This window comes from Oryctolagus cuniculus, chromosome 2, assembly GCF_964237555.1.
Source record: "Oryctolagus cuniculus chromosome 2, mOryCun1.1, whole genome shotgun sequence".
In the NCBI taxonomy this organism is placed as follows: domain Eukaryota; kingdom Metazoa; phylum Chordata; class Mammalia; order Lagomorpha; family Leporidae; genus Oryctolagus; species Oryctolagus cuniculus.
Genome location: NC_091433.1, coordinates 117,698,964 through 117,726,372, shown reverse-complemented (window position 1 = coordinate 117,726,372; position 27,409 = coordinate 117,698,964). Strand labels below are relative to the sequence as shown.

The 27,409-nt window shown below is 51.5% G+C and overlaps 1 protein-coding gene across 11 annotated transcripts in view; it reads right to left on the bottom strand.

The window, feature by feature from the left end:
- Positions 1-27,409, bottom strand: part of TRABD2A (TraB domain containing 2A) — a 161,070-nt gene that overhangs the window by 69,147 nt on the left and 64,514 nt on the right. For 7 of the 11 annotated variants that reach the window (XR_011386507.1, XM_008254183.4, XM_002709681.5 and 4 more), the window contains exons 1-2: positions 15,208-16,010; positions 3,114-3,674 (exon numbers count right to left, since the gene is read on the bottom strand). Coding sequence is in view for 10 of the 11 variants with exons in the window: in XM_008254183.4 (XP_008252405.2) it covers positions 3,114-3,674; positions 15,208-15,315 (669 nt within the window). In the remaining variant the exon portion in view is untranslated. Of the gene's footprint in view, positions 1-3,113; positions 3,675-5,848; positions 5,949-15,207; positions 16,011-27,409 lie in introns of those variants that run through there. The other 4 variants (XM_051842700.2, XM_051842701.2, XM_070068854.1 and 1 more) reach the window with 2 other exon arrangements.

Sequence of the window (27,409 nt, the reverse complement as noted above, 5' to 3'; positions counted from 1 at the left end):
TCAAGAAAATAAGTCACGTGAGTGCATCACAAAGGTAACGCTGAGAGAAGCCAAAGGGAACACAGGGCAATCCCACTTATGTGAAGTTCTACAGCAGTCAAACTAACTTATGCCCAAGGATGTCAGGTGGCGTTCTCCTTGGGGGACAAGGGACCTGCTGCTGTTCTATTTCCTCCCCTGGGTGCCGGGCACATGGCTCTGCTTGTAAAAATCCATCAAATGCACTTTTCTGCATAGTTATGCCACAATCCAAACTTCACACTCACTTTCTGGGGTGATGGAAATAGTTACTCTCTTGAACCGGGTGGCCGTTCATGGGAATATGCATGTGTTGGAAGCCACTGAGCTATCTACTTGGGTCGTAAGGAGTTTATTGCTTATTTCTAGAAATTAAACATGGAGAAGTCACTTTTTCAAAAGAGCCTCATGGTGCAGGCCATTTAACCTACTAGTTAAGATGCCACAGTGGAGTGCCTGAGTTAAAGTTCCAGTTTCCTGCTAATGTAGACCCTGGGAGGCAGCAGTGATGGCTCAAGTAATTGGGTCCCTGCCACCCACATGGGAGACCTGAATGGAGTTCCCAGCTTCTACCTTCAGCCTAGCACAGGCCTGGACTCTGCAGGCACCTGCGGAGTGAACCAGTAGATGGGAGTGCATCACATTCTGTCTGTCTCCCCCACCCCAACTTCCCTCTTAAATACATTTTTTTTAAAAAATTTTCTGGGGCTGGCGCTGTGGAGCAGCAGGTTAACACCCTGGCCTAAAGCGCCAGCATCCCATATGGGCACCAGTTTGAGAGCCAGCTGTTCCACTTCCAATCCAGCTCTCTGCTGGCCTGGGAAAACAGTAGAAGATGGCCCAAGTCCTTGAGTCTCTGCACCCACATGAGACACCTGGAAGAAGCTCCTGGCTCCTGGCTTCAGATTGTCGCAGCTCTGGTCATTGTGGCCAACTGGGGAGTGAACCATCAGATGGAATAGCTCCCTCCCTCCCTCACTCCTTCCCCCCCTGTCTCTCTGTGTGTGTGTGTGTGTGTGTGTGTAACTCTTTCAAATAAATAAATCTTTAAAAAATTTTTTCCGGCCGGCGCTGCGGCTCACTAGGCTAATCCTCCGCCTAGCGGCGCCGGCACACCGGGTTCTAGTCCCGGTTGGGGCACCGGATTCTGTCCCGGTTGCCCCTCTTCCAGGCCAGCCCTCTGCTGTGGCCAGGGAGTGCAGTGGAGGATGGCCCAGGTGCTTGGGCCCTGCACCCCATGGGAGACCAGGAAAAGCACCTGGCTCCTGGCTCCTGCCATCGGATCAGCACGGTGCGCCGGCCGCGGCGGCCATTGGAGGGTGAACCAACGGCAAAGGAAGACCTTTCTCTCTGTCTCTCTCTCTCTCACTGTCCACTCTGCCTGTCAAAAAAAAAAAAAAAAATTTTTTTTTCCTCTGAAGTCTCAGGAATAGCCATTTAAAGTTTTCCTAAGTTTAAACAATACTAGCCCCACTAGCTTAGCATCAAGATCTGTAAGGAATTTAGTTCATCCATCTAAACATGAGCCATAAGAATGTCACGAACTCAACATGACACTCTGTAACCGTAGTGCTCTGCAGTGTCTTAAATGCATCAAGACCCAGTGCAACACTTTTCTTCAAAGGAAGCTTCAAAAGAACATTAGCTTGCTCGAACTAATATTTTATTCTAAGCCTTTTTCTCTCTAATTGGAAATATGAAAGGTTTCAGCTCACGAATGTTCACAAATTTCAAACTTATGAGGTCAAAAAAAAAATCAATGAGCCTCAAAGCACCTTTCTTTATCAAAACATTGGGTTAAATGCAGACAATAAAAAAGTAAGAATATCGGCTGTTTGGGCTCCCATAACACAAGAAACTTCCCCCAGGAGATCAACAAAATTAGTGATCTTTCATCTTCTCTATACAAGTCTCAATGTGCTAAGCATATTCTAGCATCAGAGTATGATTAACATTAGTAACACCAGCATTAGTTATACCAATGAAATCCCTAAAGATTTCATTATCCATTCAGGCACATAATTTTAAGGATGTTGGATGTCCTTATGCCCTTTAAATAACATTTCAAGATCTTCCAAGCCTGAGATAGTTGGTTAACAGGAAATGAACCCCAACTTCTGCAGATTGACTTCCCAAGGCCACCCATGGACAATTTTTACAAAATAAGAAACTTATTTCATATTGCAGAACTCCTATTGGCCCCCAAAGGTATCTGATACACTTTAGAACAAGCACAGCTTCCATCAAGATGATTAGATGATGGCACTTTAATGAAGTATTGCTTTTCCTATGAGAAGTGAAGAACTGGAGAATAGCAGCCGAAATTCCAGTGGTCCCGAGATAGAATCTATAAACCACGGGAGGAAGAGTGCTGGCATCCCATACGAGTGCCAGTTCAAGTCCCAGCTGCTCCACTTCTGATCCAGCTCTCTGCTGTGGCCTGGGAAAGCAGCAGAGATGGCCCAACTCCTTGGGCCCCTGCACTCTCGTGGGAGACCCAGAGAAAGCTCCTGCTTTGGATCGACCCAGCTCCAGCCATTTGGGGAGCAAACCAGCAGATGGAAGACCTCTCTCTCTCTCTCTGCCTCTCTGTAACTCTGCCTTTCAAGTAAATAAGTCTTTAAAAATTCACCTACTAAAAAAAAGAAGAAGAAAAGAAAGGAAGGAATTGTCCAGTGCAGCAGCATCCTGAGGAGGTTCAACAATGACCCCAACTGGACTGCAGTTCCTAGAAACAGCCATGGCCAGTACCACTTTCAAACCAGGTCAGCCCTGCAACAACCAAGTTGGACCCAACATACCCACAGCCTTTTAAAGAAGCTCCTTAATGAATGGGCTGAATTCAGATGCATTACAAAAGCAGGCGATATTTGTTGGAATGGGAAGGAAGGAAGGGAGGGAGGGAGGGAGGATGGACAGACAAGTTTTCTGTCTTAGCAATACTAAGCGGTAACAGACAAATCAAACAGCCTTCCTGAGCAAGAACAATTTCCAGATAAGCTGTGCCTCTGGCCCAGAAGCAGAATTTGCTGGAACTCAATGGATCCAGCAACACGAGCTGAATGTCTCCAAGTCCTTGGTGCGATTAGTCTCACCTGGGAAAAGTTCAGGCCGTTCAATGGATGGCACTGCTCCTCCACCTTTTCCACGGCCCCAGTCTGTTTCCTCAGCCGCTCGGCCTCCTGGGCAAGGAACAGGTCTAAGACGGGCACCCCGCGGGACTTGATGTCCACTTCGGTCAGGGAGTTGACCATGAGCATCACCCAGATGGGCCTCTTGCGCTCCCAGTTGCCCGCGATGGCATTGAAGAGGTAGTCGGCATACAGCCCCTTGCCCCGCTGGTCCGGGGTCATCCAGGAGGGCATCATGAGCTTGACGTACTCCAGGTGGCGCTTGAGGCGGCAGTATATGTCCCTGGGGAGCACGTCCTGGAGGTTCTCGCCCTGCGGCAGCATCTGGCAGCTGGTGAGGGCCGAGATGGTGTAGGGGTCTGTGAGGTCCAACTCGAAGTAGACAATGCTGCTGTGCTGGAACGCCTCCTTGGAGTTGTCAGGGATGAAGTCCCAGACCCGGGTGTACGGGACGTGGATCGTGCCAAAGAAGTAGGACGGCGGGTCTCGCTTTATGGTCCATAAGAAGGAATTCAAATCGCTTTGCTAAAAAGAAAAAAGATGACATCAAGGTATGAGGGTGCAGGGGCAACTGGGAGGCGGGAAGGCGTGCAGATACCAAGAACCAGAAAGGAGAAAAGTGCATCAGAGAGAGAAGGTGGATTACCGGAGAAAAACGATCAAAGTAGGATTTGGACTTTTTTTCATTTTCTTACTCAGCAGGCAGACAGACAGACTCAGCTCTCACATGTTGATTCATTCCCCCCAAACATCTACAACAGCTGGGGCTGGGCCCAGGGCTCCAGCCAAGAACTCAACCCAAGTCTCTCGCATGGGCAGCAGGGACTCAACTACTTGAGCCATCACCTGTCACCTCCCTGGGCTGCATTAGCAGGATGCTGGAATCAGGAGCCACAGTCAGGAGTCAAACCCAGGTACTCTGATACGGGGTACAGGCATCTTAAGCTTAGGTCAAATGCCTGCCCCAGATTAAGACTTTTGAGCCCAGGTAAATTCACCTGCCAGGAGCAGGAGTCTTTGATACAGTCTGACATTCAGCATCCTTTTACCCCTTTTCCATCAAAATGCTGATTCTAGAGAGAAAGCAATCACCAGGTCTGGGTCTACCCTAGGCCTGCCCTACGAACTGGGCTCCGAGGACACACATGGTGAGAGACACCTGAAGAGCCCGCCGTTCTCTCCCACACACCCTGGCTTCCTCAGCTCTCAAATCCAGGGCTCCCAAGGGCAGAAGCTGTCAGCGCCACCACCAGCTAAAATCACTGACAAAGTTTGTAGAAGTCCAACCCCTGGACCCCACTCCAGACCAATCACTCTGGGTCTCTGGGGGTGGGATTCCACGGTGATACTTTTTAAGCTCCCATGGTGAACCCAATGTGCAACCAAGGCTGGAACCACAGCCCCATGAGCCCCAATTTCATAGCTTGCTCTGTCCCTTTAGGACATGGATTGTCCTACTGCATTACATTTTCACTATACTTTTGGTTCAACAGCAGAGGTCTAGGTGGGATTCAGAGCGGTGCTCTTTGTCTGAGGCCCTTTCGTTCTTGTGTCTCAGTCTCAACAGCAGACATTCATGAAGTGTCCACTTACTCAGAGGCATTGTATAAAGAAGTGCACAGGACAGCCCCCAAGGAGTTCAATTGTAACGGTCATACACACATGTGGGGTGAACTACTATCAAGCAACCCAGAAACATGAAAATCCATTTTCTTTGTCTTTTTTTATTTTTTATTTATTTTTTGACAAGCAGAGTGGACAGTGAGAGAGAGACAGAGAGAAAGGTCTTCCTTTGCCATTGGTTCACCCTCCAATGGCCGCTGCCGCCGGCGCACTGCACTGATCCGAAGCCAGGAGCCAGGTGCTTCTCCTGGTCTCCCATGCGGGTGCAGGGCCCAAACACTTGGGCCATCCTCCACTGCTCTCCCAGGCCACAGCAGAGAGCTGGCCTGGAAGAGGAGCAACTGGGACAGAATCCGGTGCCCCGACCGGGACTAGAACCCGGGGTAACGGCACCACGGGCAGAGGATTAACCTATTGAGCCACGGCGCCGGCCATGAAAATAAAATCCATTTTCAAATGAAACATTACCCAGAACTGCAAAACAGACAGATGAGGATGGAGCTGAAGCTGTCCCCCACCCCTGGCCATCTGCGACAGAAACACCACTTGGCCATGACAACACGCTCAGACGCCAACAGAAGCGGTCAGTCACCATGTGGGCTGCAGAGGAAGTCTCAGTGGGGGGAGAGCAGCAGCACACAGGCCTACAGTCCTCCACAAGGGATCCTGGCTAAGAAGCCAAGGCCACCGGGGCTGGGGCTGTGGTGTAGCAGGTTAAGCCACTGCCTACAATGCTGGCATCCCAGCTGCTTCACCTCCAACCCAGCTCCCCGTTGATGTGCCTGGGAAAGCAGCAGAGGACGGCCCAAGTGCTTGGGCCCCTGCACCTACATGGGGGACCTGGATAAAGCTCCCGGCTCCAGCCTGGCCCACCCCTGGCTGTTGCGGTCATTTTGGGAGTGAACCAGCAGATGGAAGAGATATCCTGATCTCTCTCGCTTGCTCGCTTTCATTCTTTCTCCCTCTGCAACTCTGCCTTTCAAATAAATAAAATATTTAAAGGAAAAAAAAAAAACACAGTAGCCCAGGCCAGAGGCCAATGTTGTACACAAGGATCAAGATGCTGCTTGGGATACCTTCATCGCACAATGGAGTGCCTACGTTCAAGGCCCAGCTCCTCGGCTTCCAATCCAGGTTCCTGCTAATGCAGATGATGGCTCAAGCACTTGTGTCCCCACCACCTGTGTGAGAGACCCAAATTCAGTCCCAGGCTCTTGGCTTCAATGAGGCTCAGCCCAGGCAGCTATAGACAGAGGCAATCAGCAAATGCAAGGTCTGTCTCCGCCTTTTAAATGAAAAGAAATTCTTTAAAAAGCAATAAACAGCAGCTCATGCCAGGGCTGGCCACTTAGAAACAGAAGCCTGGAGCTCTAGAACCTTTTTTCACTAAAAATTCTGGCTTTAAATAAAATTGTCCAAATGTGATCTCCATTTTCTTAAAATTTGTGCATACCAAAGGGACTACACATAACTAGCCCCCAGCCTGCAATCTTGCTTCTTATCGCATTTAGATTACAGTTCTGCTGACCTAGCCCACTTTCAAGAACACACTGATTGGGCAAAATGAGCCTAAACTCTGCTCCTGTGTCAGCTACTTCACTCCTCTGCACCTTTGTCTCCTCATCTGTAAAAGTCAGCTAACAACCCCAGCTTAAGGTTATGATAACAAATTGGGTAACTGTTAAATAAACAATAGAATGATTTAATTTTGTGCAGCTCTCGGTTGTTGAAGCATGAAGGGATGAATCAGCGGGCCAGCCCTGTGGCATAGCAGGTAGAGATGAGTCATCTCCAGCCCCCAGGCATTTTCTAAAGGACTAGGCCCTTCGGACTCTTTAAATACTTCAAAAAGCCAAATGGAAACTATACGTCTACCAAGAAATGGCTGCCAAGGAGAATTAAGAACGCAAATGTCTCAGAGCAGGTGTTTAGCCTAGCAATTAAGACACCAGTGTGATGCCCATGGCCCACATCAGAATGCATGAGCTGGACTCCCAGCTCCAGCTCTGACTCCAGTTCCTTCTAATGCAAACCCTGGGAGGCAGCCATGAAGGCTCAAGTAACTTGTTTCTTGTCACCAACTGGAAAATCTACACTGAGTGCCAGCTTCCACTCCTACCTAGCCCCTGCCATTGTGGGCATCTAGAGAGTGATCCAGATGTAAGTTTCTCTCCCTCTCCCCCCTCCCTCCCTCTCCCCCCTCCCTCTCTCTCTCTCTCCTCTCCCCCTCTACCCTTCTATCCCCCTCCCCTTCTCTCCCTCTCCTTGTCAAATTTTTAAAAACGAAAGATCCAGCCGGCGCCGTGGCTCAATAGGCTAATCCTCCACCTTGCGGCGCCGGCACACCGGGTTCTAGTCCCGGTTGGGGCGCCAGATTCTGTCCCGGTTGCCCCTCTTCCAGGCCAGCTCTCTGCTATGGCCAGGGAGTGCAGTGGAGGATGGCCCAGGTGCTTGGGCCCTGCACCCCATGGGAGACCAGAAAAAGCACCTGGCTCCTGGCTCCTGCCAGGATCAGCGCGGTGCGCCGGCTGCAGCGGCGGCCATTGGAGGGTGAACCAGCGGCAAAGGAAGACCTTTCTCTCTGTCTCTCTCTCTCACTGTCCACTCTGCCTGTCAAAAAAAAAAAAAAAAAAAAAACGAAAGATCCAATGTCTCATAGTTAGAATTAAATCTGGCAGAAAACACTGGTTGAATAGACCCTAATAAAAAACTGAGATCAACAGCTACAGCTTCATTTAAAATGGGTAACAAAACAATTATTACCCACAAATCCAACTCGTTTGCTAAAGGCTGCCTTCAAAGCATAATTTTAGTTCATAATTTTAGTTCGACCTTATTCATTTTCCAGGAAAGAGCTGTCAAAGAGGCCGAGCCTCTCAATCTCTTACGCTCTCCTTCTCCCTCTTTCCTCCTTCGCCCCTTCCCTCCAGTCTGTTGGGTTTCCCCCCAGTAAACCCTTTCCCTTACTCCGCTGCGTGGTGTGTTTTGGGGTGGCCTTACATTGGTGCCATGACCCAGATCCAGGCTCCCCCAGTGACTCTGCTCTCCCTTCAGGGATCTCTGGGCTACCTTGGGGTCCTGGATTTCTGCCAGTCACAAAAGACACCCTCAGAACTCCTTCCACATCACCGAACGCTTCGTGGCTCTCCATCCACACACCGGCCTTCCACATTCTGAGTGTTTACAGGAGGTGATGATGGAATGAACCAAGGCCCTCACCAACCAGGCAGTTAACCAAGTGCTGCTACAGGGATATAATCAGCGCCCCACCCGGGAGACAGCGGCTTGAGACATCGCCCCATGTCAGCAGGAAGTAGCTCTAAAGACAGATCATCGTCCCTCTACCCTCCCTGGACTTTGGGGGCTAATGTAATCCCATACAACTCTTGCTTTATAAAAACAAAAGGGAGGAATGTTAGTAAAATGGCACAGTCTTACCTATGGCACAATCTACACCCCAGACACCATCCTAGGCTCTAGCCCCCACCGCATGCCTGGAAGCCAGGTGACCCCACGGCCCAACCACTGGTGTCAGCTCCACCCCCACCCTAATGGGATTCCCTGCTCCTACTTCCTTGCCCACCGCCCAGCAAAGGTTTAAGAGAACCAATTCCTAAACATCTGGCTCTCTCAATCTCTCCTACGCTCTCCTCCTCCCTCTTTTCCTTCTTCACCCCTTCCCTCCAGTCTGTCGGGTTTCCCCTAATAAACTCTCGCCCTTAAAAAAAAAGTACATCTGTACTTTCTTTTGGAAACAAAATCTATTCTATATGCACCTATTTTCATTTTATTACTTACTTGATTGAGGCCTTTTCAATTAATATATGTCTAGAAAGAAGAATATTGTGCATATTTTCAGGAAAACCTACAAGATGTTTGTTTTTAAAGACACTCACATTCTGGCATGGAGTCACGTAACCCCAGCAGTGATGCTGAACAGCTGGCTGTTAACAGTGCTCACTGGTGCCTGCCCCACCCAAGCATTTCCTGCGGATGGTCCTACTGCCTTCATCATATTCAGTGGCCCCACAATCACGTGTGCTATGCCTGTGTTCCAGGCGCTATTCTAGGCACCAGGAATATAGCAGTAAACATAGCACGGGCCCCTGCCTTTGGTGGATCAGTGATAATTGCTGTGGAGAACATGTAAGAAGAAAAAGGAGCAGAGAGTTTCTGGGGCAAGAGGCTGAGGGTGTGATTTCAGACAGGGGATCAGGAAAGTAATGGCCATCAGAACATCTAAGCCTTGCCGTGAAGGAGGTGAGGACGAACCATGAAGAAGAGCATCCTCCCAACAGAGTGCAAAGGCCCTGAGGCTACAAGGGCCTTGATGTGTTACAGAACAGTGAGGAAGCCAACATGATCATAAGTCGATGACTAACCAGACAAGCAGGAGGCAAAGGCCAGACAGGTGACTGAGGCCAGGCCACACATGGCCTGGAAGGACTTGGGCTTTTAGGCTTAGTGGGATGGGAGCTGGCTCAGGGGTTTGAGGGACGAGTGCCATGGCTGACTTAATGTGTTACAAGGATCACTCTGGTGGCTGCGATGAACAGCCTACCAAGGGACGAGAGCAGATGCAAGCCACTCAGTGAGGAGTTGCTGAAATACTGAGTGAGAGAACAGAGTGGTAGTGACGGGGTTGATGAGAAGTGCTCCGGTCCTGCTCGTAGTCTACAAGTTAAAAAAAAAAATTATTTGCTTTCAAGGCAGAGTGACAGAGATCTTCCAATTGCTGCTTTACTTCCCAAATGACTGCAACAGTTGTCTGAGCCAGGGACTCCATCCTAGTCTCCCACGTGGGTTTCTGGGGTCCATGTACCCAGGCCATCCTCTGCTGCTTTCCCAGGCTCAACAACAGAGAGAAGGATTGGAGGCAGAGCAACCGGAACTCAAACCAGCACTTGGATGCAGGATGCCAGCATCACATGCTGTCTCCCGACACACTGCACCGAAGTCTACTTTCAGAAATGTCAGGTTGAGATGTCAAGAGCAGACAACCTGGTGATGATTTCAAGTTGTGAGGGGGATGTGTGGGGCTGGAGTTCGGACAGGCCCTAGCCAGGGATAAAAACGAGGGCATCGTCACACTGCAGGTATTCAAGCCATGGGATCTGATGCAACCTCCAAGGCCCTGAGTGGCAGGAGGAAAGCAGTCAGGCCCTCCAACCCTGGGAAGTTGGGGAAAGAGCAGCCAGCCAAGGGCAAGGAGGAGCGGCCAGCAAGCCGGCTGCCCAGGAAGCCAGCCAGAGAGAGCACCGTGAGGAGGAGGAAGTCCACAAGTGGTTAAGTGTGGCTGGTGGCCCAAGCCGGGGACTTGAGGACTCACCTCTGGACTGGGCAAGGATGTCACTGGGGACCAAGACAAAAGGAGTTATGGTGGCATGGCAGGGAGGGACAGACACCTGCCTCTGTGCCCATTCCAGAGAGAACAGGAGAGAAGATAGGGATTAGGGGCCAGCGCTGTGGTGTGGCGGGTAAAGCCACCACCTGCATTGCCAGCATCTCATATGGGCGCCAGTTCGAGTCCCGGCTGCTCACTTCCAGTCCAGCTCTCTGCTATGGCCTGAGAAAACAGTGGAAGATGGCCCAAGTTCTTGGGCCCCTGCACCCACGTGGGAGACCCAGAAAAAGCTCCTGGCTCCTGGCTTCAGCTCAGCTCCAGCCATTGCGGCCAATTGTGGAGTGAACCAGCGGATGGAAGACCTCTCTCTCTCTCTCTGCTTCTCCTTCTCTCTCTGTGTAACTCTTTCAAATAAATAAATAAATCTTTTTTTTTTTTTTTGACAGGCAGAGTGGACAGTGAGAGAGAGATACAGAGAGAAAGGTCTTCCTTTGCCATTGGTTCACCCTCCAATGGCCGCCGCGGCCGGTGCGCTGCGGCCAGGGCACCGTGCTGATCCGATGGCAGGAGCCAGGTACTTATCCTGGTCTCCCATGGGGTGCAGGGCCCAAGGACTTGGGCCATCCTCCACTGCACTCCCTGGCCACAGCAGAGAGCTGGCCTGGAAGAGGGGCAACCGAGACAGAATCCGGTGCCCCGACCGGGACTAGAACCCGGTGTGCCGGCGCCACAAGGAGGAGGATTAGCCTAGTGAGCCGCGGTGCCAGCCAATAAAAAAAAAAAAAAGACAGGGATTGTGGGTGGGGGGGATACACAACTGAATAAAATACTGGCTCTTCCTAGATGGAGAAACGGAGGGCTTGAGAGGCTTATTCTCCCCCTACACACACATGCACATGGTGTCAAGGCTAAATGGGGGACCCACAGTTTTAAGCCAGGCAGGGAGTTCCTGAGACCCAGGTTTTATTTATCCATGTGTGTGTCTATTATTTGAAAGGCAAAGAGACAAAGCGAGGTCCTCCAGCTGCTGGTTCACTTCCCAAATGCCCGCAACAACCAGGACTGGGCCAGGGCCAAACAAGGAACTAGGGCCCAGGAACTCAATCCAGGTCTCCCATGTGAGTGGCACAAGCCCAAGGACTTGAGCCATCACCTCTGGAACGTGCATCAGCGGGACGCTAGGTTCGGAGCGGAGTCAGGACTTATATCCAAGCCCTCCGATGTGGGAGGCAGGTGTTTCAAGCGGTAAATTAACCACTGCACCATATGTCCATCCAAGACCCAGGTTTTAAACAACCCTAACATGCAACAGACTTGCCTCACAATTCGATCAGATCTTTTTTTCCATTAGTATCTACTGGTGTACTGGTCTCAGGTGGGACACCCGACTCCACGCCCAGGGAGGCTCTGTCCAGGTTCCCTTCAGATCCCAGAAGATCCGCCCAGATAAATGCCACACTGACATGGCGAAATCCTGGAGGGCCTTTCCTCCCATCCTCCCCTTTCAGCTAAACACGATTCGGGGCTTTTCTCCAAGGTCTGTGTCCTGTTCCCCTTCCTGTTCCCAAATGGTGAGATACCGGCCACGTACATAGGAGCTCAGGAAGTGTTTCTTACAGAGATGAACCTTCCCTTGTAGAGTTTCTTCAAGAAACGCAGCTCTGTTCTGAGCAAGCGGGGCCCCCGCCTCCCATCCTGTGTGCCAGTCACCATTCCTGCAGGCTACTGATGCTGCCTGGGAGGCAGGCCTTCAGCAGAGCACCAGCTCAAGAAGAGTCTCGAAGGCTTCTGCCCGGGGAGCTCTTCTCTGGCCTTTGCCCACTGGCAAGCCCCGCACACTCACTATACAGGGGCAGGGGCCACTGTCTCCCTCGTATCCATATCTCAGGGCTAGGACTGATTGCCTCCATAGAGAGATACAGAGAGAGACAGAAACAGAGCTAGAGACGCAGATAAGGATACAAACCCACATTGCACTGTAGCTTGAAAGGAAACCATCTGAACACTACTAACATGTCCCTTCTAAATGCTGCTCCAGGAGTCCTCCAAAGAGAACATGGCCATGAGTGATGGAGAAACAACAGCTCACCTGTACACCAAGCTGAGGTTGTGAACACACATCTGTGTGGTCCACACAATGAAGCAGAATAAAGGGCCCTGCATTCTCTCCTAAGCCCCTGACCCCACATTTCCACATCCTACGACCTGTGACAACTGCACTTCCCCAAACTATCCCTTGGCAGACCAGCCAGATAATAGCAAAGGTAACTGGCTTTCATTTACCCAACAAATACTTATCGGGCAGCTGTTGAGACCAGGTGCTGGGAAGGCAGAGACAACACACACAAATTCCTACCTCGCTGAGGATTCCACTGGGAGCAATAAACAAAATCAATCAGCAAAGGGCGGTTAAGTGTTGCAGAGAAAAATAAAGCAGGGAAGATAGAAGGAGGCTGGGCTTTGACATCACCTTGAGTAATCAGGAAGGCTCTCACTGACATCTGAGCCGAGACCATGTGGAAGTAGGAGAGCAAATGGGGGGAAGAGAGAGCCATTGTAAAAGTCAGCAGGCAGGAACAGCAAAGAACACTCCAGAGTTCTGTTTGAACATCGATAAGGAAGCGACTCAAGACTGGTGGTGCTCCAGGCAAACCCTGCAGTGTCTGGGGCCAGCTGGGGCTCAGGGGGCCTCTCTAATGATTAACCTGTGAACACCACCAAAGCAGCTCTCAAGCCTGCAGACGGTGGCAATCCTACCTGGGCTGGCACTGGAGTGGAGGCTGGAGTCCAGGACTGCCCCTCTGTACTCTCAAGACCCCAGCCCCCAGGGACCTACCCACCATCCCCCTGCAGCACAGTGTCCATCACACAGCCCTGCCACTGACTGCCCTTCCCAACTCCAGAGGACAAGACCGAGTTTGCCCACAAAGAGAACATCTGGGAGTGTCTCCAAGACCCTTTTAGAAGTGCATAGGATTCTCGCCATGGCTGTGGCGCAGGTTAATCCTCCACCTGTGGCGCCAGCATCCACATGGATGCCAGGATTCTAGTCCCGGCTGCTTCTCTTCCAATCCAGCTCTCTGCTATGGCCTGGGAAGGCAGTAGAAGATGGCCCAAGTCCTTGGGCCCCTGCACTCACATGGAAGACCTGGAAGAAGCTCCTGGCTTCGGATTGGCGCAACTCCAGCCTTTGCAGCCATTTAGGGAGTGAACCATACGAAGAAAAACCTTTCTGTCTGCCTCTCCCTCTCACTGTAACTCTACTTCTCAAATAAAAAAATCTTCCAAAAAAAGTCTATAGGATCAAAACTATTTCCTAATAAGATGCTTTCCACCCTGAGCCTCATTCTCTCACAAGAACGCAGGATTTTCTCAAGGGTGCACAAACATGATGATGAAATTCTCTGATGGGTCATTGAATGAGTGTGTGAGTATGCTTCTATTTGACTAATACCTCCCCTAGCCCGCATAAATAAAACCTCTAGGAGGTCCTCAGTACATTTTAGAGTACAGAGGGGTCCTAGACCAAAAGATTGGAGAACTGGTGGAAAAGACTCACGAGGCAGATTCAGAAGACAGTGCAGCAGGCATGCTAGCCTGGTGGGCATAGCCCACATCCCATAGCCGAGTGCTGGTTCCAACAATCTACTTCCCATATAACTCCCTGCTCATGCACCTGGGAGAGGGCAGCTAATGGCCCCGGATGGAGTTCCTAGATCCTGGCTTTGGTCGGGTTTTTGCTGGCCATTTGGTGGGTAAATTAGCAGACTGAAGGCGGCGGGTGTGTGTGTGTGTGTGTGTGTGTGTGTGTTTCTTTCACATAATGATATCTTTAACAGAGAGAGAAACAGAGACCTTATCAAGACTCGGTTGTCCTATAACTAAAAAGGAAATAGACTGCCCAAGTGAAAAACCTTCTGCTTTCAAATATATGAAGGTAGGGCTCCTGCCTCCAGTGTAAAGAGCACACAGCGGGGAGTGCCCACACAGAGACCCGGCGTGGGCCGGACTCCCCTCTCCCGCCGCCCAGGAGTCTTCGCCCACCGCAAGTGTCTACGTGTGCCTAGGAACCCCGCGGGGCCGTAGGGAACGCAAGTGCGGCTTCCCGACAGCCCTGGAAGCTGGGAATAGCTCCATTAGGCCGCCCTCCGCTATGCTTAGAATAATGAACAAGATGACCAATGGCCAGGAGCAACGCAGGTGTCACCGAAGGGTGGCGGGACCCTGAACTCTTAGCACCTGGCGTCTAGGAGCCTGGGGTCAGCCTCCGCAGAGCAGGGACGCAGGGAGCTCGAAACCACCGACCGAAACGCGCCAAGTTCAACCTCCGCACGCTAGGAAGAGAGGGAGCTGAAGACGGCAGGCAATTCCGAGTGTGAGAAAACCCATCAGGAGAAGGAAACCTGCCGCGTTTTCGCTCCGCTTCTGCTCCTGTAGAACTGGGTGGACCTGAACAGGTCCCCGGGGCCTCCCTCTGCCGCACGACGCCCAGCCGAGGGCGCGACCGCGATCGCGCCTGTCAAACGGCGGCGGTCCCTGCGAATGCGCCGCCACCTGGGACACACAGGTTCCCTCTCTGAGCCTCGATTCCCAAAGCCGCAAAACAAGGAAAATGGTTTCAGCTGCGCAGAGTCCCTCCTAACTCAGGCATTCAATATAGAAAGGTGCAGCGTGCGGAATGCTTTTAACATTTTGCTCAGAGCAGGTGAAATTAAACACTTGGGGAAAACAGGACAGAGCAAACTTCCAAAGCAAAGTGCCCAAGGTCCAGCCCGGCTCCGCCCTCGTGGATCTGCTTGCAAAGCAGGCCTGCGAGCCCCTGGGGGCCCTTCCTTGACGTCGCTGGTCCGGCGGAGGGCAGACGCCCGGGGCACCGAGTCGCTTGCAGCGAGCGGTTTGCGCTCCGGCGAGCAAGGGAGCCCCCAGGGCGCTGAGAGGCGCACGAGCAAGGAGGCGCTGCCGTGCGAGTGGAAGCCCAAACCCAGGAGTTGGTTCGGGGTCCGAGTGCGCGGTGCTCGGCAGGGTTGGAAAGGAAACCACCCCCAGGACGTGCGGGGAGGCCACCGAGCCCGCGCGCGCCGCGCGTCTTACTTGGGGCTTGAGCTCGCAGTTGGCAGAAGCGGGAGCCTCGCGCCGCGGGACAGCGCCCGTGGGCAGGAGGCAGAGGATCTGCAGCAGGAACCAGCTCCGGGGATTCATCCTCCCGACAACGGCTCCGCGTCCCGGGCGGCAGAGGGAATGGGCGAAGTAGCGGGGGCCGCCGGGCCGGGCTAGCCCGCAGCCGCAGGGCGCTGCACGCTCCCGGCGCCAACCATGGCGCGCCCGGCCGAGAGTCCGGAGGCGCTCGCCTGCCGCCCCACGCCTCTCGCCCGCAGCCTCTGCAGTTCGCGCCGTGGCCTCCGGGAGGGGCCTGGGCGAGCCCGGCGGCAGCAGCCACGTGGGACCCGACCCCGCCTCGCCGCGGATCAGCCCCGCAGCGAGGCAGCTGCAGGAGTTGGGACCCGCGTTCCTCCCGCTCGTGAGCCAGAGGGGAAAAGTGAAGTTCCCGCAGTGTCCATTAAGCTCCACCCAAAATCCTGTTGGCTTCTGCCTTGGGGCTTAGGCTGTGGGTTTGAGCACAGGGTGGCCCTTGAGTGACGAGTGACATAGCCCAAAGAAGCAAACGAAGGGCTATTTATCAAGGAAGATGCATTTACACAAAGGAACTCACCTGGAAGTTTAGTCTGTAAGCAACAGTTTCTGCGCCCCCTTAAAGGGGGGTTATGGAAGACACCACTTTGGCACACACAGTAGGCTTGCAAAGTGCAGTCCCTCACTTTGCTACAAGACCCCAGAGAGAGAGAGAGAGAGAGAGAGAGAAAGGGATTTTTTTACAGCCTCGGTCCTTGAGGAAGAAAAATGATATAAAAGCGACTGGTTGCACCCCGCCCACCTCTCCTCACCCCCACCTGAGAGCCCTTGACCACTTCCCCTTTACACCCAGACCTAAGCGCCATTCGCTTCCGAGCGGCGTCAGGTGGAGCGTTCGCCTCTGGTTCTTCCGTGCTTTAAGTCCCTGTCCACTTTGAGAATCTGATGGAGGTTCATGACAACCAGCTGGGGGGACAGAGGCCCAGATCTGCCTGCAATGGGGAGAGGCCCGAGCCGGTCAGCCAGTTGGCGTAAAGAACCAACAGCCACTTGTGTCAAACTTGGATTCCTGCAACTTCTAGGGGGCAGGTGTTTTTGTGAAATCGCTTTTTCGTGTTCTCAGTTTGAGTGGGGATTTGCTGTCTGGAGTTGACTCTCTCCTAAAGGGCTCCGTTTCATTCCGGGGCAATCACTGGTCCCCAAGCCCGGCCCTGGTTCGGGTGCCAGCGCTGCCACCTACTGGCGAGAACCGTTCTCCTCCGGCTGTAAGGAGAGGAAAAAATCTACAACGCCAGAGGAAGTAATTACTACTCTTGCATACTGTTTCCCTCACTGAGAAAGAATTATTGGCCAATCAGTGTGGCTAGAGGGAAGGAGGAAGGAATAATACATCACACAACATGACTTAACCTAGTAATTTTCTTATTTTTCTCTTATTTCACCGATTTCTGCTCTTACCTTTGTTTCTTTTATTTTGCTTACTTTGGAGTTACTCTCTCTTTTCTCTCCAGCTTCAGCAGGTGAACCCTCAGGCACTGACTGTAAATTTTCCTTTTCTAATATAAGCATCGAAAGCTACAAATTTCCCTTTTAGTACAACTTTAGCTGCATCATGCAAATTTTGAAAAGTTGCATTACACCTAACTTCCCTGGTGACTTTTTTTCTCTTTGATCATGAATTAGTTAGAAATATGTTATTTAACTCCCAGATTTTGGAGTTTTTCTAGATATTATATCTTGTTATCTATTTCTAATCCAAAGTCACTGTAAACAGAGAGCAGGTTTGGTGTGATTTCAATCATTTTGAATTCACTGGGACATTTCTGTGGCTCAGACTATGATCAGATATTGAGTCTGGCACATCTAGTTCATGGATAACTTTGTTTGCTTCTGGCATTTTTTTTAAGTGGAGCTTTTCAACCAGACCCACCATCAAATAGGATTTATTCTGCAAAACACTCCATGTTCACACATTCTATAGAATCATATCAGCTCTCCCTGTATTGCCTCCACACCCACTCCTAAGTCTGCTATGGCTCCCTGGTGTTGACTCAGACCTGGCGACAATCAGGCCAGCGGGGCCTGGTCCCTACCTGCCTTCTACAGACCTTTGGGCTGAGGCCTTGCTGGGCAGGAAGAGGATGTGAACGGTAACAGTGGCTTCCTCTCTGCCTAACCACAGAGCTTCTGTATCAAGTTCAGCCCCCCTATCATGAGCACTGTTACTGGGCCATGGTTCCGGTGTTGAACTGCCTGAGACCTTTCTCTGCCCCCTCCTCTTCCCCTTTCAACTACAGTTGCTAGCCCTGGCAACCCTCCTGTTTGATTTGTGCAGCTATAACAAAATCCTACAGACTGAGTAATCTGGAAAGAACAGAAATGCATTTGCCCCCCCCCCCGCCCCTCCGGCTGTGGATGCCAGCAAGTCTGATGTCAAGGTGCTGATACCGAGGGCCTCTTGCTGTGTCTTCCCACGGTGGAAGGCAAGGGGGTGAGAGAGCAAAAGATTGAACGCGCAGTCGCAATGCCTTTTATTTTCCTGATTGATCCATTTGCGAGAGCAGGACCCTCAGGACCTAAAGTCGTCTCATTAGGTCCCACTGTCCACTGCTGCTGCAGTGGGGGTTCAGCTTAATCTTTTGGGGTGACACAAACCGGAGCACCTCCTAGGTCCACCTACCCTTAAAGTCCTTCTTTGGTGCCCCTACTCTTGGGCTTCCTGAATTTACACAAACCTATCAGACTTGCCCCTTTCAGAGCAGTCACCACCTGAGCAAATTACACTGTAGATAAGTATAAATCCTGAAAATCGGATTTACCCTCAAAAATAAAGGCTTTCCCAGCATGCAGAGGGTTTGCTGTGGCCCCAGCCACACCTCTGTGCCTTTGTCCTGCCTTTCCTTGTCTGAGTTGCTCAACCTGCAGCCAACCAAGACCTGAATCCCTTAATACACTCTGCACATTTCCCTAGAGGGTGGGGACCACCAGGTGTGGCGGACGGGCCCTCTAGATCCTGCCTCCTGATACTCATGTTAATACCCGTCCTTTGCTTGTGGACAGGACTTGCCTCTAACCAGTGGAATTACGCAAACAGGATGAGATGTACTGCAAAACCCTAAGAATGTTGCACTAGTCCTGCAGAAGTCTCCCTCTCTCTGTTGCTGTTTTTCACAAAGCAAGCTGCCCTGACTCCCACAGCCATGAAGAACTGAACTCCACCTTCAACCTAAGTGAGCGCAGAAGCATTTCCTTCCCCAGCTGAGCCTCGGATAAGCACCTGGTTCTGGCCAACACCTGCGCCACAGCCTGGTTGGGTTCTAAGCAGAGGACTCAGCTAAGCCATAATCCACACACCTGAGCCCAAGAAACGGCGATGATAAATGTGTGCTGTTCTAAGCCCTTGAATTCGTGGCAAGCAGTAACTAAGACACAAGATGAACTGGGGGGCCAAGCACAATCCTATGAGCCCCATGGCTCTCTCTCAGCAGGGTGCATCCTTAGGCTGAAGCCCTAAGCTGATGGAGTCGTGGAAACACCTGCTTCCTCCACTGCCTGGCCCTCAGACCCCCTTCCTGGAGGGGACTCACTAGACTTTGTCACACTTCCTCAGTCACCCAGTGTTGGCTCCAGAATTTCTAAGTAGGAAAGGGTGGGAAAGATGCATTGGCTGACCAAGCACACAGTTTTTACTAGACTGTAAGAGGAAAAAAAATCTCCTACCAGCCAAGGCCTGGCCTGGCTCTCTCAATCATACCTGTGGCCTGACACCCACAAAGCTAGACCATGGGGTTGTCCTGTGGGGTGTGTGCAGTTCACAGCGGCAGGCACTGGGCCTAGTGGTTAAGACAGCTGAGTCCTACACAGAGTGCCTGGGTTCCATACCTGCCTCTGTCCTGACTCCAGCTTCCTGCTAATGCAGACGCTGGGAGTCGGCAGTGATGGCTCAAGGGACTGGGTTCCTGACACCCATGTGATAGGCCTGGATTGAGTCCCTAGCTTCTGGCTTCAACCCTTGTCAGAGCCATTCTAGGCACTGGGGAGTGGGTTCTCTCTCTCTCTCTCTCCACCCCTCCTCACCTATTAAATAAACCCATAAATATTTTTAAAATACCATCAACACTGGGGCCAGCACTGTGGTATAACTGGTAAAGCCACCACCTGCAGTGCTGGCATTTCCATTTGGACCCTGGTTCAAGTCCTGGCTGCTCCACTTCTTATCCAGTTCCCTGCTAATGTGCCTGAGGAAACAATATAAGATGGTCCAAGAGCTTGGACCCCTGCACCAACATGGGAGACCCAGATAAAGCTCCTGGCTCCTGGCTTTGGCCTGACCCATCCCAAGCCTTTGCAACCATCTAGGGAGTGAATGAACAGATAAAAAATTTCTCTCTCTCTCTCCCTCTCTCCCCCCCCCTCTCTCTCCCCTTCTCTTCTTCCTCTCTGTAACTCTGCTTTTCAAATAAATAAATAGATCTTTAAAAAAAAAAAGATCATCAACATCAGACAAGGCCACTCAGTGACCATGGTGAATGAAGACAAAATAAGACTACTCCATAATCACATCTCAACCCAGACAAAACATGAGCTTTGTTCAAGTGCCACAGAGGATCAGACATTCCTCTGTCCTGGCTAATGTTTCTCTGCCAATGCCAGCTTCAGCCTCACTCCTTGCAGGTGAGATGTCTTAGGATACTGGCTGCAGATGGTGTGCACCTCCCATAGTCTTATGTTGAAACCCCAGCCCGCAAGCTGCAGAATGTGACTATAATTAAGAAACTGCCTTCAAAGAGGTGATGAGAAAAGTGAGCCTGCTAGCATGGGGCTTTAATGCTCTCTGACTGGTATCCTTATAAGAAGAGGACACTGGATACACAAAGGACACAACAGGGGCACACACACACAGAGGGGAGCTGGCCATCTGCAAGCCCGGGGGAAAGGAGACCTACCTACACACCGTGCTCGCAGACTTCTGGCCCTGCAACCGTGAGCCAGCTTCTGTTGTTTAGGTCACCCAGTCTGGAGCAGTCTGTAACTAGTACAGATACTGAATCTGATTACACCCACTTTCTGGGAACACTCACCCTGAGCAAGGCCCTGCTCCCTTGAACCTTCCCCCCAGGCCACCTGACACCACAAGTCCCTGTCCCACAACAAGCCTTCCTAATACCCTCTGCCTGAGACATCCCCACCTGCCCCTCCAAGGTGTGAAACAAAATAAGGGGATTCCTCCTCACTGCAAACAGCAGCACATTCAACCAGTTCCCTGGTGGCCTTTGGCTAACGGGTGCTGACAATTGTGTATCTTCTTGGATGACCTTGGCCAAGACCCCAGCCATCCCTTGTGCTTCCATGGATCTAACACCAGATCTCATGCAGAAAGAGAGAGAGACGGACTGCAGTGTCGGCACGTGCCCATTCTTCTCCCGTTTCTCCTCTCTCTGCACACCACATGGGTGCCGCTGTACAGAAGCGAATGCTCACTTGCTCCCCAAGAGTCTGGTACACATTGGTGCCTGCATGAAAGGGTCCCATCAGAAAGGGTCCCTGGTGTGTGAAGATGAGCCCAGCCTCCCAGGAGAGCGCTGCGGAAAACCTGCCCTGCTAGCTCCAGGTTTTGTCTCTCTGCATAGAATATGCAAGCTAAAGGAATCTGTTCAACTGCTGAACACTGGAGGGAAAAAAATATTTCTAGCTTGTGGGAGGAAGAGTGAAGACACCACAGACAGAGCGACCACAGTCAGCTCTTGGGGGGCGGGGGTGGTAACGGAAGTGTTGACTAGTTACTCTTCAAGGGTAACGAAAATTTCAAGAAACTTTCAGCAAAATTTAAATTACACACCAATCTTTCGAAGGTGGGTTTTAGGCCTCTGACAATATGGCATTTAGTTTCAATGCGGGAACAGGGAGGAGAGAAGTCCTCCAAAGGAGGTCCATCATAAACAAGTGACAAGGGTCTCAATGTGTAATGTTTACTATGAATCTAAAGGAGAACTACAGCCCTTCTCTGTGTGAGCTGAAGAATCAGTTACTCATTACTCACTTCCTGGGACACCTGCATCCCATGTCACAGCACCAGCTCAAGTCCCGGTTACTCTGCTTCTGACTCGGCTTCCTGCTAATGCTCCTGGGAAGGCAGAGGGTGATGGCCCAAGTACTTGGGCCCCTGTCAAGCACATGGGAGACCCAGATAGAGTTCTGAGCTCCTGGCTTTGGCCTGGCCCAGCACCAGCAGTTCCAGACATTTGGGGAGTGAACAAGCAGATGGAAGATCTCTCTCTCCTCCCACACCCCCTCCCTTTTTCTTTCTCTCACTGTCTCTCCCTCTCTGTCACTCTGCCTTTCAAATAAATAAATCTTAAAAAAAAAAAAAAAAAAAAGAGGCAGAGAGACAAAGACAGAGAAAGAGCTCCCACCTGCTGGTTCACTCTGCAAATGCCTGCAATGGCCAGGTCAAAGCCCAGGTTTCCCATGGGTGGCAGGGACCCAGATACTTACGCCATCACCCCTATACCCCAAGGTGCGCATTAGCAGTGAGCTGAAGTGGAGAGCAGAGCCAAACCCAGGCATTTCACCGTGGGATGCGGTTCCCCAACTGGCACCAGATACCCACCTCCTGTGGACAGTCTTTATCCTTAAGGGAGCCTGCATCTCTGCCAAGAACTGCACCATTCACTTACACAATGCCCTTAACTATCTGAACATTTCAGTGCCAAGGGGTGACTGACAGCCCCTGGCCCCATGGGGCTTCTTATTTAGTCCTTGGTTGCACATTAGACTCACCACAGCCTGGGCCTCACCCTCGTTAGTTAGCTCAGGATGCCCGGGGTGAGGTGGGACAGCCCCAGCAGCAGCATGTTAAAAGCTGCCCTGGCAGGTGTAGCGTGCAGCCCCGACAGAGACACAGAGACTAACAGGAAATTACAATATGCGTAAGTGCCACAAGAGGCCACTGACAGCCCTCATCCAAGCCTGTCATTCCAGGGATGAACCGTCATCTCAGCAGACCTCCAAAATCTGAGCAGAGTTAACCAGAGAACAGCGGAGGCAAGGGCCGCCAGGCTCCGGAGCCAGGAAGCCGCACTCCCCGGTGCAGTCTGATGGGCACTTACAACCAGGCAGGGAGCGCCCAGAAAGAAAGAGCCGTCCTGGTGTCTCCAGCAGCCGACCTCCATCATTCGACAGGCTGCATACGCAGGGGAAATTGGAGGAGCAAATGTGGAAGTGCTGAGCTGAGCCAGGACAGACCACGGACACCGGGGCCGGGCTCCAGCAAGGGAGCAGGAGAAGTGAAATGAGACTACAGAAGCCAAATCCACCACACTTGGTAGTAGATTGAATGTAGGGGAGGGGGAACAAGAAACTTCCTGAAATTAGCGTCCAAAGGCCCCCCATCTGTAGCCACAGTGTGACGTGATGGGAAGCCCACAAGAGCTGCAATTTTATCCACATTTCATGCAACAAGAGCAGAAGGGAACAGCGTGTCCCTGTCCAAGTCTCACTTCCTCCAGACTCAGGAGCGTCTCACTTCCTCCAGACTCAGAGCGTCTCACTTCCTCCAGACTCAGGAGCACCACTCCCTCCAGACCCTCCAGGCCCTTCCACCCCAGCCTCCCCCTGAAGTCTCTCAAACTGCCCCTGGCACTCCCTCCTGCTGGTCTCGCCCACCCTTAGCACAGTGCCACTTCCCAATCTCAATCCTCAATCTCAGGAGGGGTATAGAGCAGGAGCCCCATCTTATCTCTGCTGCTCTTTAGCCACCTGACCTCAGGCAAGTCACCTCTCTGAACTTTAGCTTCCGCATTTGCAAACATCTGCAAACAGGCAACAGGCACCCTTGCTTTGCAGGCTATGGGTAAAGACTGGAATTAACTGTAATATAAAAGGAACTGAGCCAGATCTGCAACATTGACAGTGGTAGACCCACAAGGTAGAAAGTGTCCTAATTTTAAAGAGGCGGGGAGGACAGCAGGTTTACTTTTACAACTAACCAGGGGCCAGCTCTGTGGCACCCATATTGGGCGCTGATTTGAGTCCCAGCTGCTCCACTTCTTTTTTTTTTTTTTTTTTTTAAATATGGTATGCTGGCACTGCAGGCGGCAGCTATACCTGCTACACCATAGTGCCGGCCTGAAAGGGGAATCTTTTTTTTTTTTTTAAGATTTATTTATTTACTTGAAAGTGAGAGTTACACAGAGAGAGAAGTAGAGAGAGAAAGATAGAGAGGTCTTCCATCCACTGGTTCACTCCCCAATTGGCCGCAATGGCCGGAGCTGCGCCAATCCAGGAGCTGCCTTTGGGTCTTCCCATGCAGGTGCAGGGGCCCAAGGACTTGGGCCATCTTCCACTGCTCTCCCAGGCCATAGCAGAGAGCTGGACTGGAAGTGGAGCAGCTGGGTCTCAAACCGGTGTCCATATGGGATGCCCGCACTGCAGACAGCAGCTTTACCCACTACGCCACAGCGCCAACCACTTGGTCCACTTCTGATCCAGCTCTCTGCTTCAGATCAGCGCAGCTCCCACCACTGTGGCCAGTTGGTGAGTGAGCCAGCAGATGGAAGACCTCTCTCTCTCTCTCTCTCCATCTCTGTAACTCTGCCTTTCAAATAAATAAATAAATATTTTTTAAAAACGACTAATGAAAGCAAGTTGAATTCTGGAGACAAATAATGATAGTTGCCATCAGTGTGAGCGTACTTAATGCCACACAGCTGCACAATCCTCTTAAAAATCATTGAAGCGGTAAATGTTATGTATATTTTGCCACAAGCTTAAAAATTAATCATTTTTTAAAAAGCAAATTAAAACAAAGTGCATTTTCACCTCCGCAAGGTACAAAAATAAAAGCCTAGCAACATCCTGTAGGGAATGAAAAACGTTCTGTAAGGTGACCAGCACCGTGTAAAATGTGCATGCCCTCTGACCTAGAAACACCACCGGAGGCGTCCGTCCTGAGGGACTGTGGACTCGTATGCAGACACACACTCACACACACACACACTCACACATAAACACACACTCACACTCACACACACGCGGGAATCCCTAAGCTGGCTCACTGCAGCACTAAAACAGTGAGAAGTATCAACCAACCCTTCCAAGGGCACACCATGAAAGAGGCCGCTGTCTGGGTCCTGCCTTGGAGGGCACACAGCTCGCTGGTAACTTCGCTGGGGAGCGAGCCGGGGAGGCACGGGGTACGGGAGGAAGGAAGAGCGGGCCTTTCACTTTTTCCTGTCTGGCTTCCACAGTGTGGATCTGTCTCTAAGTAACAAGGACACCTCCTGTAATTTCTCTCATTTTAAAGACTGCTTCCCTTGCGCTGGCTGCCGCGTAGGCATGTGGGATGTGGCTGGTCCAGCTGGGGAGTGTGCCTTATACTTCAAAGCGCAACCATCTGGGGCCAGGGTTGTGGCACAGGAGGTTAAGCTGCCACTTGGGACACCCACAGCACCCATATCGGAGTGCCTCTGCTTCCAATCCAGCTTCCTGCCAGTGCAAATGGGGAGGCAGCAGATCAATGGCAAAGAGCCTGGGCCCCTGGCTCCAGATCGGCACGCTCTGGCCCTTGTGGCCAATTGGGGAGTGACCCAGCAGACGGAAGACCTCTCTCTCTCTCTCCCTCTCTCTCTCTCTCCCTCCCTCCCTCCCTCCCTTGCTGCCTTCCTCCCTGCCTCCCTCTGCCTCTCCTCTCTCTGTGTAACTCTGACTTTCAAATAAATAAATTAATATATCTTTTTTTTTAAAGTTCAATGCAGACATAATGTTTTTCCAAATGTTTTCAATCTGTAGTTAGTTGAACCCATGGCTATGGAACCCATCAATACAGAGGGCTAAACATACACATAAATGCGTGTGTATATCTATGTGTGTGTGATGTATGTGTGTATGTACTGTTCTGGGCAGTTTTCAAACACACACAGAGACAAGTGCAGTGGCCCCACAAGTATGGTTCACCCAGCTTTCGAAGGACATACTAACAGCTCCAGACCTAGGGTTCCATGGAATACAGTTGGGAAATCACAGACCTATGTCAACGTGAATGGGCCCTATTTAGATCCTGGTTAGAATACACTAGGCTCATACATGTGGTGCCCAGGAAAGAGCAGACCAGCGCACAGAGGCAGCAGAGACAGTACATGCAAGGGAGAGCGGAAGAGTGGACAGCAAGAGGAAGAAGGGAGAAAGTCAGAGTCCCTGGGGCTGTGGGCAGCAGTGCGTCCCAGGGCCATGAGGGAGGGCGTGTCCCAGCAGGCCCGGAGTTGTCTGTGTGACAGCCACCTCGCCCTTGGGACAACTCCGGCTTCAGAGACCTCAGTGGGGCATCAGGGGTGCCGAGGCTGTCATCACGGACATCACAGCTGGACTTCTCCTCCGTCCAATCCCACTTCCTTCCTCCCCTTCAACAGGAACTAACCCAAAGGAACTCCCGAAAAAACATCCTGCACATGAGATCTGTCTCAGGGTTCGCTCCCAGTGCAAACCAACCCGCTACCTCCCCACCCCCACCCGACCCCGGCGGCTTATGGGAGCCTGGGTGAGTCTCTGGTCCTTACTTTCCAAATTAACAATCACCCATGAGTCACCATTTGGGGCTGTGACAATCACGATTCCTCCTTTATAGAAAACATGCAGACAGCAGGATAGGAGAAAGACTAAACAAGCAGGAGAGACTTTTAAACTGTATTGTGTTGGGGGTCAAAGTTTATGCTCTAAGACCAGGATTTTGGTGGGGGGGGGATTCAGCTTTATTTCTCTGGGAGTGCCCGCTGCAGCAGCTGGGGAGTGGGTGAGCCTGCACACTCTGTTTGAAGCAGTCTCCTAGGGCTTCACCCAGTCTCCCTAACAGAACTGTTCACTCTCTGGGGGTTCCTTCTCTCTCCTTCTCTCCAGGGAAGTCCAAAGCCCAGGGGCTTCCCTGACTTCTGGTCATCAGGAGAAGTCCCCTGGCTTTGGCCCCTCCTCCATCCTCACTGTACCAGCTACCGAAGCCCCTGCACTGCCAAGTCTCAGGCAGTCAAGGTCCTGTGGTTCCTTGAGGACTGAACCTTACCCTTGCCCTTCCACCTACAAAGTCCCCAAAATCAGACTGCAACTTACCTTAAATTCCCGGCTTGGGTGGCCTTCCCTGTAGCCATGTTCTATGTTTCCTGCTGGGGCCCCAGCAGATTCCCTGACCCCTTAAACTCAGTGAGCAGACTTCCCAGAGTAAATCAAAGTGGCTGAACTGCTCCCTTTCACATAATACACCTCACCTGCAAAATGCTTTCAGATGCATCATCTCACTGATCCTCACGGCACTCAATTAACATCCCTATTTCCTAGACAAGGAAATTGAAGTTTGAAGAATTGTCCAAGGGCCCACAGCTTGAATGCAGGTTTCATGCGCTACCCAAGGTGCTTCATGGATACATCTACATTTTTCATTGGAAAAGATGGTTTTGCCTGAAAGCGTGTATTTACCACATTCAAGGAAAACCTTTCATTGTACTCGCCTGTTACAAATTATTATTCCTCCACCAGTAAACTGGCAATTGTTTTTTGTAACTTTGATTTTGGAGTGAGGAAGGGGAGGAAGAGATAACCTAAAAATTTCACTCCAGGGGCTGATGCTGTGGTGTAGCAGTTAAAGCTGCCCCCTGCAATGCTACCATCCAATATGGACAGTGGTTCAAGTCCCAGCTGCTCCACTTCAGATCCAGTTCCCTGCGAATGTGCCTGGGAAAGCAGCAGAAGATGGCCCAGGTGTTTGGGCCCCTGCACCCATGTGGGAGACCCAGAAGAAGCTCCTGACTCCTGGCTTCAGACTGGTCCAGCTCTGGCCATTGTGGCCATCTGGGTAGTGAACCAGCAGATGGAAGCACTGTGTGTGTGTGTGTGTGTGTGTGTGTCTGACCCCCTCTCTCTCTGTAACTCTGCCTTTCAAATAAATAAATAAATCTTTTAAAAAATTTTGGGAGCCAGCACCGTGGCTTAGTGGGTAAACCCACCCCCTGCAGTGTTGGCATCCTATATGAGCTGTGGTATGAGTCCCGGCTGCTCCACTTTGGATCCAGCTCCCTGCTAATGCACCTGGAAAGCAGCAGAAGATAGTCCAAGTCCTTGGGCCCCTGCACCCGTGTGGGAGACATGGAGGAAGCTTCTGGCTCCTGGCTTCAGCTCAGCT